General features: G+C 37.6%; 1 protein-coding gene across 1 annotated transcript in view; it reads right to left on the reverse strand.

Moving 5' to 3' along the window:
• Positions 1–12861, reverse strand: part of UBAC2 (UBA domain containing 2) — a 157532-nt gene that overhangs the window by 40328 nt on the left and 104343 nt on the right. The window contains exon 6 of the mRNA XM_019756915.3: positions 11864–11911. Within this exon, the coding sequence (XP_019612474.1) occupies positions 11864–11911 (48 nt within the window). The remainder of the gene's footprint in view (positions 1–11863; positions 11912–12861) is intronic.

The raw sequence follows: 12861 nt of genomic DNA on the forward strand, positions 1-12861 counted from the left end.
AAGTAACTTCGCAAATTACTTTTTTAATGAATATCTATGCAAATAGGGATGCCCAAAGTTATTTCTGCCACTTTTGATTAATTATGAAATGATTAATTCATGTCAGAATCATGTGGCTTTAGCACTTGAGTCTTGCTATCTTGTTCTTTGCCAATTTCAAAAGTGATTCAGAAGAACTACCTATATTTTTTTATCTTTTTTATCTCTCTTATCTTTTTTAATATCATTTTGCAGGATCCAATTAAAACACTGGATATCCTTCTGATTCTTGGGGAGTTGAGTTGGAATATGGACAGATAAGACTGATCACAGATTGTTTCTAAAAAATTGTCTTGGAAGCCTGCTCTAAGCTTTTATTTTTGGAAAACCAAGCATCAGGATAGCTTAACTGCACAAAGCAGAAAACCAAAAATAACAGTGGCTTAAATACAACAGAAGTTTATTTCTCTCTCGTTTTCAAAAAGCTCCAAACATCTTAACTGCATTCCAGGAAGTATGGAGAAGAAACTAAGGAAGGTCAAAAGGATAAAAGGCTACTTTAAGGAGCCTTCCCAGTAGTCCCACCAATATGTATAATATATTACAACTTACTGGCCAGGATGCCAGGATTTAGTCTGACGCTAAACCTAGATGCAAAGAAAACTGGGAAATGTAATCTTTTAGTTGGAAGCACTGTTGTCGCAAATAAGATGAAAGCCCTGTTTCTAAGGAAAAAATACACCAAGAGACAACTAGAGTCTCTAGAACATGGAAAAAGCCTTAATTGGGTGCTTAAATGTAAATACTTTTTAATATACCTTTTATTAGGCTGGTGCAAAAGTAACTGTGGTTTAAAAGGTTAAAAACTGCAAAAACCGCAATTACTTTTGCACCAACCTAATAACAAGAAGAGTATTTCCCTTTAAAATTATATGTGGGAATTTTATATGTCTCTTTAAAAAAAGTTTTTATTAAAAAATATAGCTAACATAAACATTGTGTCAGTTTCAGGTGTACACCATAGTCGTTCAACATTTATGTACCTAAAGAAGTAATCACCATAAGTTCAGCAACCATCTGACACTGTACCACCATAGTATTACAATATTATTGACTATATTCTCCATGCTGTACATTACATCCCCATGAGTTATTTGTTTTATACCTGGAAATTTGAACCTCTTATTCCCTTTCACCTTCCCTCCCTTTTAAATTTCTCAATTACAATTGACATTTAATATTATTTTATATTAATTTCAGGTGTATAGTGGTTAGACATTTGTATAATTAAAGAAGTGATCCCCCTGACTTGTCTAGTACTCACCTGGCACTATAGTTATTACCATATTACTGACCATATTCCCTACGCTTTACTTTAATCCCCATGAGTATTGTGCAAATACCAATTTGTACTTAATCCCTTCACCTTTCTCACCCAGTCCAACTCCCCTCCCACCTATCACCCTGATAAATCTGGTACCCATCTGACACCATACATAGTTATTACAATATTATTGACTATATTCCTTCTGCTATACCCTACATCCCCATGACTACTCTGTAACAACCAATTTGTACTTCTTAATCTTTTCCCATTTTTCACCCATCCCCTCAACTCAACAATGAAAATGTTCTCTGTATCTATGAGTGTTTCTGTTTTGTTTATTCTATTCTTTAGATTCCACATATAAGCAAAATCACATTGCATCTGTCTTTCTCTGTCTGACATACTTGACTCATACAACAACGGCAGGTCCATCCATGCCGCTGCAGATGGCAAAAGCCCATTCCTTTCCTTGGCTGAGCAATATTCCATTGTATGTATGACTATGTACCACCTCCTCTTTATTCATTCATCCATCAACAGACGCCCAGGCTGCCTCTAAATCTTGGCCATTATAAAAAATGCTGCAATGAACATATGGATGCACATGTCCCCTTGAAGTAGTGTTTTGGGTTTCTTCGAATAAATACTCAGCAGAGGGATTACTGCATCCTTCTTTGTCTTGTATTATAGCCTTTGTTTTAAGGTCTATTTTGTCGGGTATAAGTATTGTTAACCCAGGTTTTTTGTTTTTCATTTCCATTTTCATGAAATAACTTTTTCCATCCCTTTTAGTCTGTGTGTCTTTTGATCTGAAGTGATTCTCTCGTAGGCAGCATATGTAAGGGTCTTGTTTTCTTATCCATTCTGCCACCCTATGTGATTGGAGCATTTAATCCACTTACATTGAAAGTAATTGTTGATATGTAGTTATTGCCATTTTATTCTTATTTTTTCATCTTAAAGAAGTCCCTCTAACATTCCCTGTAATACTGGTTTGGTGGCTATGAATTCCTTTATCTTTTTCTTATTGGGGAAGCTCTTTATCTCTCCTTCAATTTTAAATGAAAGCCTTGCTGGGTATAGTAGTCTTGGTCGTAAGTCCTTGCTTTTCATCACATTGACTATTTCCTGTCAATCCCTTCCGGCCTGCAAAGTTTCTGTTGATAAATCAGCTGACAATCTTATGGGAGCTCCCTTGTAAGTTACTAGTTGCCTTTCTCTTGCTGCTTTTAGGATTCTTTCTTTGTAGTTAACCATTGCCATTTTAATTATAATGTGTCTTGGTGTAGGCCTGTTTGGGTTCATCTTATTTGGGACTCTCCGCACTTCCTAGGTTTGTATGTCTATTTCATTTGCCAGGTTAGGAAAGTTTTCAGTCATTATTTCTAGAAAACAGGTTCTAAAACCCTTGCTTTCTGTCTTCTCCTTCTGGTATCCCTATGATGCGAATGTTGTTGAGCTTGATATTGTCCCAGAGGTCATTTAAACTATCTTCATTTTTTTTTATATATATTCTTTTTCCCTTTTGCTGTTCCGATTGGCTGTTTTCAGCTACTCTGTCTTCCAAACCGCTGATTCAGTCCTCTGCTTCATCTAGTCTGCTGGTGATTCCTTCTAGTGCATTCTTCATTTCAGTTATTGTATTCTTCACTTCTGACAGGTTCTTCTTTATTGTTTCTATGTCTTTTTTTATGCTTGGTATCTCTTTATTGAAGTTCTCACTAAGTTCCTTGAGCATCCTTATAACCACTATTTTGAACTCTGTTTCTGGTAGACTGCTTGCCTCCATTTTATTTAGTTCTTTTTCTGGAGTTTTCTCATGTTCCTTCATTTGGGATGTATTTCTTTATTTTTTCCTTTTGGCTGCCTCTCTGTTGTTTCTATGTATTAGGTGGATCTGCTATTGCTCCCAATATTGTTGGGTGGCCTCATGTAGTAGGTGCCTTGTGGGGTCCAGTGGCACAGTCTCCCTGGTCACCTGCACCAGGTGCTCCAGGATTGTCCCTTGCGTGGGTTGTGTGGGCCCTCGTGTTATAGTTGAGTCTTGATTGCTATTGGCACGTCAGTGGGTGGGACTGACTCTCAGACTGTGGGGTTTGGCCACATCTATAGCTACTGGGGGGGCTTACCCCACCAAGTGATATTTGTCCCAGCAGACTCTGGTGCCTGTTGAGACCCCCTTTTCGGTGTGCCATTTGGGGATAATTGGAGCTAATTGGGTGGTGTTCTGAGGTGGTATGAAGCCAATCTCCAAGTATGTTGGTTCTGGAGCCTCTTGGGAGGGGCTCTGGTGCAGGCCCAGGTCAGCCACTGCCTGTCACCAGCTGGGGACTACCTGGTAGGAGCTGTAAAGTGGTCCATGCTTGGTTGCTGCCTGTGCTGGACCTGGAGGTGTGGGACAGGCCACACTTGGAATTGAGGACAGCTGCCACCAGTACCATATTTGGAATAGCTCCGAAAAAAGCCAGAACACTTGGGGCCTGCTGCCAACTGCCAGCTCCCGTAAGGTTTGGCTGCTGATAAAGCCTCCTGCAGTATAGAGTTGGCTGTGGCAGCGTCTCAATGAGTCACCAGGGTAGAGTAAGTGGAGCTCACCAGGCCAAGTCAGATTCAGATTTGGTCACGGTCGTGGGGGAGGGCTCACACAGCAAAGATGGCACCTGTCTGCCAGTTTCATGGGAGGACGACCCCACACAAGAAAAATGGCAACTGTCCCTGCAGTCCTTGCCATGGAACCATACAACTCAGTCTTTCCTCGTATGTCTCTGATGTCCCCTGAGTCACGGTCCCTCCACTAGAGCCAAGGGTGAGTGCCTGTGAAAGTGTCTATGTGGGCCCTTTAAGAGGATGTCTGGGTTTTCCGCAGCCAGATGTTGTGGGGGCTCCTCTTCCTAGTATGAGAACTCTGGGCTGGCGAGTCTGGTGTGGGGATGGGGTCCCTCGCTCCTCTGGGGGGAACCTCTGTGGCCAAGATATCCCTCCCAGTTTTCATCTGCCACACAAAGGTTTGGGGCCAGCCTGGTTCACATCTCCACCCCTCCTACCAGTCTCAACGTGGCTTCTTATTTATATCCTTAGTTATAAAACTTCTGTTCAGCTAGACTTCAGATGTCCTCCAGGTTGATTTTTCTATCATTTAGTTGTAATTTTGATGTGTTCACAAGGTGAGGCAAACAGCATTTATCTACTCTGCCATCTTGGATTGTATCTCGAGAATACTTTTTGATAAGCCATGCTGTTGTTTATAAATAACAAATATATTAAAAATAACATGCATTGATTTTACCACAGTCCTTTCCCAGAAGTTATCAAGGTAAAAGAGAAATATGAACATAATCAGCCCCAAAGAGAAAGAAACATCGGATCCTTCTATTTAAAAAAAACAAAACATCAATTTAAAAAGATAATCAAAATTGATTCAAGACTTTCCATCTCTTGATAGGAAAATGAGAAGACAGACCCTGTGGGAAAATGCTCTGTATTGCAACTGATATGATAATCTACCAGTAATCATCTAAAATTAAAAAAAAAAAAAAGTATGGCTGTTTTCATGATAACTGCTTCCTTATTGCCATTTCTTTTTCCTTTGGCCAGCAGCACTACTGAACCAGCTAAATGTATTTTAAATCATCCTTTAAACTTTATGATAGCCATTCTTTACTTCCTTTTCTTGTACATGACAATGTCAGAAACACAGACAATGAGTTTGTTGAAGGTGAGGTTTGAACTGCATCTTTAATTCAACATAGGGAGGACCAGTTAAGTATCTTGATGATCTTACCGTGTTTCCCCGAAAATAAGACCTAACTGGAAAATAAGTCCTACCATGATTTTTCAGGATGACATCCCCTGAACATAAGCCCTAATGCGTCTTTTGGAGCAAAAATTAATATAAGACCCGGTCTAATTTTGGGGGAAACATGGTAGAAGAGAAAGTACAGCTTACAGACTGGATTTTTCATGTCAGGAAGAAAGCAGAAGCTGCCAATGGGATAAACTTTTCTCGGATATTGGTAGGCCCACAAAATTGATGGTGAAGGCTGCAGAGAGTTTTCTTTGATATGTGTCTTTCAGTACCTCTGGGTACTTTTAAAACTTCTTCATATCCAGGATCTCCCTCCAGAATCATATCTCTATTTATGATCAACAGGGCCTTATCTTACTGGAATAGTCAAGAGAAGATTTAAGAATAGCTTTGTGTGTAAGTGTCTTGTGGTTGAGACAGACATGGACTGTAGCCTTGAGAAGTGCAGTGGAAGGCACTGGACCATAACGAGAACACCTGGCCTTTACTCCTGGCTCTATCTCCCACCAGTTGTGCAACCAGAACCTCAGCCTCCTCATCATTAACATGGGAAGCCCAGGTTCTCTGCCACTGTAGAGATTGTGTCAGGAACCTAGTAAGGCAGTACACATTAAAAATACCCTGACAATCACAAAGGATCACAGTGTTTCACAGCACAGAAATTATTTTGATAATACTGAAAATTGAAACTCAACAATAATTTACAGAATATAAATAAAATACCAGACATTGTGCTCAGCACTGGGAATTATAAGGAATAATGTATAATTCCTAAACTGGAATACAGGACTGACTCTGAAAAAGCTTCAGAGTCAGAACTTAAATGAATATGATTTTTCTAGGAAAAGAAGGGACCTAATGGTGAGAGAAGGGATACAGTAGGAGGAAACTGCATGTGGCTATGCAAAGCTACATCTTAAGAGCAGAGGCACTAAAGCTTGAGAATCCACATTTGATTCCTGTCTCCACTACTTATCAGCTTGTATTGTTGGCAAATTACTGAAGTTCTCTGTGCCCCAGTTTCTTCATCTATAAAATGGGGGTAACAGTCTCTACTTTATCAGGCTTTTATGAGGACTAGTTAAGGTAATATTTGTAAAGTGCTTAGAAAAGAGCTGTATTAGTCTGCTTTCTCTAGATCATACTGTAACAAATTATCCTAAATTTCAGTAGCTTAAAAAGATTTATTTCTCACTCATCTTCCACGTTGCCCACAGCCCTGCTATGTGTGTCTTCTTCACTCTGGGACCTGGGCTTCTATATGGCACATGCTTTTCTCAAGGCAAAGGGAAGAGAACAATGGTGGGACCATGCAATGGCTTTTAAAACTTCTGCTTGTGAAGCATTATCACATCTGCTCTTATTTTAGTAGCTAATGTATGTCACAGATCAAAGCCTGATGTTAACGGGGCATGCAGAGGACTGCAGGGAGGGGCCCAGTAGAGGGGGGCATCAAATATTAGAACAAATAATCTACTACAAGTGCCTGGTACATAGTCAATGCTGTCTGTTTGTTAAAGAAAAATGGTGACTGCACAATGGCACAGAATTCAGAGATAGGACGAGATGTTTGGAAATAGTAAAAAGTTCAGTGTCACTAAGGTATATGGTACACAGGGGTTCAGAGAGGTACAAGAGGCCAAAATTTTAAAGGCTTTGAAAAGAGGCTAGATTTTTGCCTATAGGTAAAAGATAAGCTGCAGTAATAAAGTTTTTATAGCTATATTTTATAAGGCACTTCTGTGACAGTTTTATGAAGACACTGGCATAACTTCATTTACTTTGCACTGAACATCCAAAAATCAAAGTCTACTAGTCACTCCCTTCCTGTGTAATACCTATCTAATAAGACATTTCCTGTTAGCCCTGGACTGAGTTGCATGACAAAGCAGAGGACAGAAAGTTTCTTTCAGTATGTCCAGGCTACCTGAGGTCAGGAGAAGGGAGGGGGCATAGAGAAGAAGGGAGGGAAAAGCGGGGGAGACAGAAGGTATGAACGAATCAATATGAGAGGGGGGTACAATGGACTGATAAGCACTTGATTCTGTGTTGGGGTTATAAGCAGTATTTTAGATATAAGAGGTGAAAGCACCCTCTAAATATGAATGTTTCCTAAGAATCTAATTTCATCTTCTACTTTATACTTGGTCCTCTCACAAGCCCAACCAGTCTCACAGTTCTAACCAGCCTTGACTTCCTTCTGCAGCTTCTGTCCTCATTTTCAATAAACGGCTAGAAAACAATCTCAGTCCCTAAAATTCAGTTGAAAAGCTTGGGCATCAGATGAGTTATCTGACCTGCTACCCTGTACCCTTCTTTGGTCAATCTGGAGAAGAAGTCTAAGGAAAGAAAGACTAAGTAAGAAGAAAAGGAAGCATGAAGAGAGGAGAAAGACGTAAAAAGCAGGGGAAGGCACAGAGGACCTAACACTCCATTCTCTATTCACTCGAGAAGCTGGTCAGGGCTCCAAAACTTCAAAGCAGTTTAGATTTCCACAGTAGCTAATGCTGGTCCATAAACTTTCCCCTTAATGTTATCCCATGACTTGGAAAGTCAATAAACATAAGGTTCTGTTTGATGCCTTTTCTTTTACGTACCACAGGACAATGTTTTCTTTTTTGTCTTTAGTGTAGAGGGAAGAGAAAGGCAAATCACAGCCCACAAATGAGCCATCCTGACTCCTTCGATTGCTCATTTTTCCCTTCTGCTTTTCTATGATTTACAAACCCTAATAAGACTTCTATAATCTTGTACCCTCATGAAGTTTTTTGTTTGGAAAGCTATAAAGATCCCCACTGCCTACAGAAAAAACACACAAGCTCAGATCATATTCAAAGTCCTAAATAATCTGGTGTCAATCTATGTTCCTCATCCTATTGGGTAGGACAAATTTTTTTTCACAGTAAGGTTGCTTGATCACAACAAAATCAAAGCCTGATCTCGGCACAGAACAGGTAACAAACACAGGAAATGGGCAGACCGTGAAGGGATATGTTGAAGGGGAGAAGCCTTAGTCTGAGAAATAGAGGCCTGTCTATTCATTCGCACCCAAATAGATTGAAAGACGACCAAATGGTAAGACATATGTGAATTGTTAAAAGAGAAAATTGGCAAAAGCAGGCTCTTTCTATTTTAATCATTCCAGAGTCAGCTCAGGCCTGAGACTTCGACTTTTGAGAATCAGGGTACAGCCCAGTGGTAATGACTCACTACTATGATTCATAAAACGGCAGAAAATGAAGAAGTGCAGCGATATGGATGGCCCAAAGTCTCACTACAGAACCACAAAAAGAACTTAAAGCTCAGTAAATAAGCAACGTTTTCTCTAAGGAAGAAAAGCATTAATGTGCAACAAGATTAATGACACTGTAAATATATAAAGATCTTTTTTTGAAGATCTAAGCTCTTCTTTGGAAGATCAGTGTGTGAAGCTCTCTCACCAAGGACATTAAGAAGAACAGTTACACACCATGGTGAGAATATGATGGAGGCAGGTGTACACTAACATTTTTTAAGTTCTTGCTTAAACTGCAATATTTCACTTGGCTACTTTATAGCCAAGCTTTCCAATGACAATTTTGCAACCTTTCATGAAAACAGTTCTATTTTAAATATTAAATGTTGGTATTAAAAACCAGGATTGCCAAAGGAGGAACAATGCAACATAAAAACATGTTATCAGTGATACATGTGAATAATCTCAAAGTAATCTTTAAGCAAAACTGTATGCCCCTTACCAGCAACAGCTGGAATCTCTGATGGATCACAAAATGGAACTGAAGAGTGACAGCTGTACCAGGCAAAATGACTTATTATTGCTCCTGGTAAGCCAAACACTATGTGCTTCCCTCAACCCAGGAAAAAATTCAGTACTCATTCTTTTTGGTGGTATCACTGAAGACAGAAAGTGGACGCCCACCTAGTGAAATACTGTAGTGATGTAATTTATCAATCTCCTCGTCGTTTAATCAGTGAGATAGTTTAAAGTTAATATATTCAGAAACAATGTATAATCATGCCACAATAAGTGATACAAGGAGAAAAAAAAACAACTAGCCTAACTAAATAAAATAACTAAATAAAATAAACTAAAGCCAAAGTTGGTAGCTTGCCAGAAAACATGAGTAAAGTTGTTGGTTTCTATGACAGCAGATAACATGACTTATGTTTTACACAAATGTCTTTTTTTTTAAAAAGCTCTTTGTCTTAAAAAAACACATAACTGCCAATAAAATTATTTCCTTAACACATACAATATAGTAGAACTACTGGTTTTAATGCTAAAAGGTGCAATTTCATTAACAGGTTTTCTAACATTCCTCCAAAACACTGAATACCACCTGTACATTTCTTTTTGGCAGTAAGAATTTTATTTTCTTTTTAGCATTTTATTTAGTATGAAACCAAAAAAAAGAGAAGTCACTGGATACATATAGGGAGAGGAGAAGTCATGTTGAGCAAGAGACATCTGGGACAAACTGTGGCTTTGTGAATCTCAGACTTTGGTCCTAGAGTCAGTTATGTGCAAACCAAATAGTCACAAATAATTTTAATATCCTCTTTTATAATTATTCTTCTCTAAAGTATACCATATTATATTAAATATTTCATAAAATGTGGCTTTCTAGAAAACGTCAGAAATAAAATATTCATTACATTTAAAACAAGTATCAATATTTATGGTATATCATGCAGGGAAACTGGCTATGAGTCTCAAAATATTAATCATTTTAAGTAAACACAGTATCTAATTATGGTGGAATAAACAACAAGGCTGATACAAATATTTGTCAGATTTGCATTCATGGTAGGAGGCCAATAACACTGGTTGAATTAATTATTCTAATAAGTGAAAATTCAATTGGCTCAGAGGTGCTCATTAATGGGGGATTATTTAAATGGCAAATTTATCTGGGAATTTATTTTCCAAATACTGTGCAATTCTATTCACTCTTCTGAAACAAGGGATTTTTATATATTCAAAATGTGTTAAACTTGTGATTCTTAAAAAAAAATTAAAACAAGCACCTTACTACTTATTAAGCATTGTACTGAAAAAGACTGTGGCTACAACCTGCATATGTTAGATTTTAAAAAGGCTACAAAGAGATGAAAAAATGCAACCTCTAATTCTAGAGTATTGAATGTTACAAAATGAAACTATCTGAGGCGATAACAAGCACAATTTAAAACCAGAAGTCTGAAAACAGAAAAAAGAAAGAAAATGGGATGTCTTAAAACAAATGGGTCACATAATCAGTTCTTAGAGAAGCAGGTGGATAAATCAACACAATGAAATAGCATACAATAAAGTACTTCTCAAATTCTTGAATGCTATAGGAAAATATCCAAAACAGGACTCGAGACCATCATCGCTAAGAGAAACAAAATGCAACATGAAAGCAACAATAAATTCTTATGCTGCTCTAATGATGAAAGCAATGAGCTATCTATCTATTGTTCGTAGGCTGGTGAGGTAGCTGTCAATCACAATGGCAGTTCAAGTGGAGATGAGATTAGACTAGGGAGGTCCTGGCAATTGTGCCCCAGAGACCCAGTCTGACCCCAAGCTGTCCCTACAGTCACTACAAGTCTGAAGAATACCAGGTGGCTCAAATACTTTAAAGACCTCACAGTGGATTGGAGTTCAGCACTGTGGTCCTGACACTAATCAGGTATCTGGGCATCTGAAGAAATACTTAGAGAGGTGGAAACAAAGAGACTTTGATCCCCAGAATTTTGGTTGGAAGCGGTGGGGAATGAAGGATTAAGCTGTATGTGAAAAGAATGAATACAAAAGAAATCATACTGACAGCAGAGAAGAAAGAGAGAAGGAGCAGGCTTAAAGTAATGACACAGTAGCACCAAATACCATCCATGAGGAAACAAGTTATAGCGATAATTTACTTAAGTTAACATGTCTGCAGTGGGATACACAGTTATTTCCAAGTCCTTTCCCTTTGATGTTTACACATTATTGTGAATCCATTGTATAGTTTTCTTAGTCTGTTCCAAGAAAGAAATTAAAACTATATGCCATGTATGCTAGTTATAAACTTGTGTTTATATAAATTTGGGAGTTCAAATTTAAGTCATGGGTGGAAAATAAAATTTCATGTTCTAGATATTTTTTTAGATTTCTTTTTAAATACCTCATAAATAGAGTGTAAGACAAGTGCTTATTAAAATGAAAAAATATTATAAAGCAGCACAGGGATGGGTGCGATGAAGACGTTCTAGCACACACATGAGGACACCACCCAAATCCTTAGGCTCATTCACTTCTTCCCTTTCCGGCCACACATCCTCATGAGACTTCCGTCAGTGCCAATCCACCTGACTTTCCACTTAACCTTATTTTTTTTCCCTTGCATGACAGTGTCTCTTTACAAAACAAGTAGAATACCTCTCATTATTTTTAGCAAATTGAACTTCTTTATTCCTTTTTCTGTCATTTTTTTCCTACTATGAGTTTGATTACTAACACAATTTAAAAATAACACTGATAAGAAATTCAGCTAAAACTTTCATCAAAATTACCTTGAAAACCAAGACAAATGGGCTTTCTTCATTTCAATTATTTATGTAACTGGTCCTTTTTCATCACTAAGGAAGTAGCATTAATATAGAACTTGACATGGTTAAAAGAATATTGAAGACAACTGAATATGACCCATAATCTAAATGTGACATTTTTTTTAAAGTTTCTTCAGAAAATAGAGGGAATAGGGGGAGAAGGGAATCACACTTACAAGTCCACTTATGGCTACAATCCAGATGTAGGAACCAGAGGTGAAAAGCTATAAAAGAAAAAAAAGGCAACTAAAAATGAAATTCACAGCACACTTATTTTTATATAACTATAATCATAACCATTTATGCTAAGTATTACTTATTAACTTAATATAAACAAATAGAAAATTAATAAATATCAATTCTATTATTTGATAATATTATTTTTTTTTAACCAAACCTCCACCTTTCATAGCCTAAAACGGATTGGTTGAACCTGGCCCACTCCCATGCAAAGAAAAATAAACGAAATTCAAGCATATTCTTATTTAAAAATGAGTATTAATTGCCTTAAACAAGATAAAATACCACATATAAAGGAATTATAGAATTAACAAGATACAAAATACGTAGTCACCATCCAATGCTTGGTGCTAAGTAATGACATGTAATATTAGTTTACATAAGTCTCGTTTTAATTTCTCATCATTGTTACTCTAAATTTAGATGGAAAGACTTTTGCAAGCATATAGGTCCATGTCCAATGCTATTCTGTTTAATGTTGATATTCTCCTTCCAGTTCATTCAAGGAAGAGCAAACTAAGTAATAATATCACAGTAAATTAATGGCAAAAGCAATTAGAATTAAGTCTCATGAAATATCTCCCTTTGTTTTCTAAATCATTTACATCTGAGAACTGTGGTCAGGGTTAAAAAAAAGCCCTGCGGTCAGGATTAAAAAAAGTCCTAAGACATCTCAAAGTGTTCTGCAAAATAATAAAGATTTATAGCCTAGTGTTTGTTCATATTTAGACCTTCAGATTGGGAGTTTAAATACTTCTGCTCGTACAGAAAGAAGTAGGATACCCAGGTTCACTGCTGACATTGTGTTGGACGAAAACCTCAAAGTTATGCACATTTAGCATGGATACATACAAAACAAAAGATACATAGAAAGAAGACAGATACAAAGGTGAGAGATGACAGAGCACAGGGGAAAGGAGGCTGACAAGCTTTG

The sequence above is a fragment of the Rhinolophus sinicus genome, chromosome 16 (assembly GCF_057876585.1).
Source record: "Rhinolophus sinicus isolate RSI-liver-muscle chromosome 16, RSI-T2T, whole genome shotgun sequence".
In the NCBI taxonomy this organism is placed as follows: domain Eukaryota; kingdom Metazoa; phylum Chordata; class Mammalia; order Chiroptera; family Rhinolophidae; genus Rhinolophus; species Rhinolophus sinicus.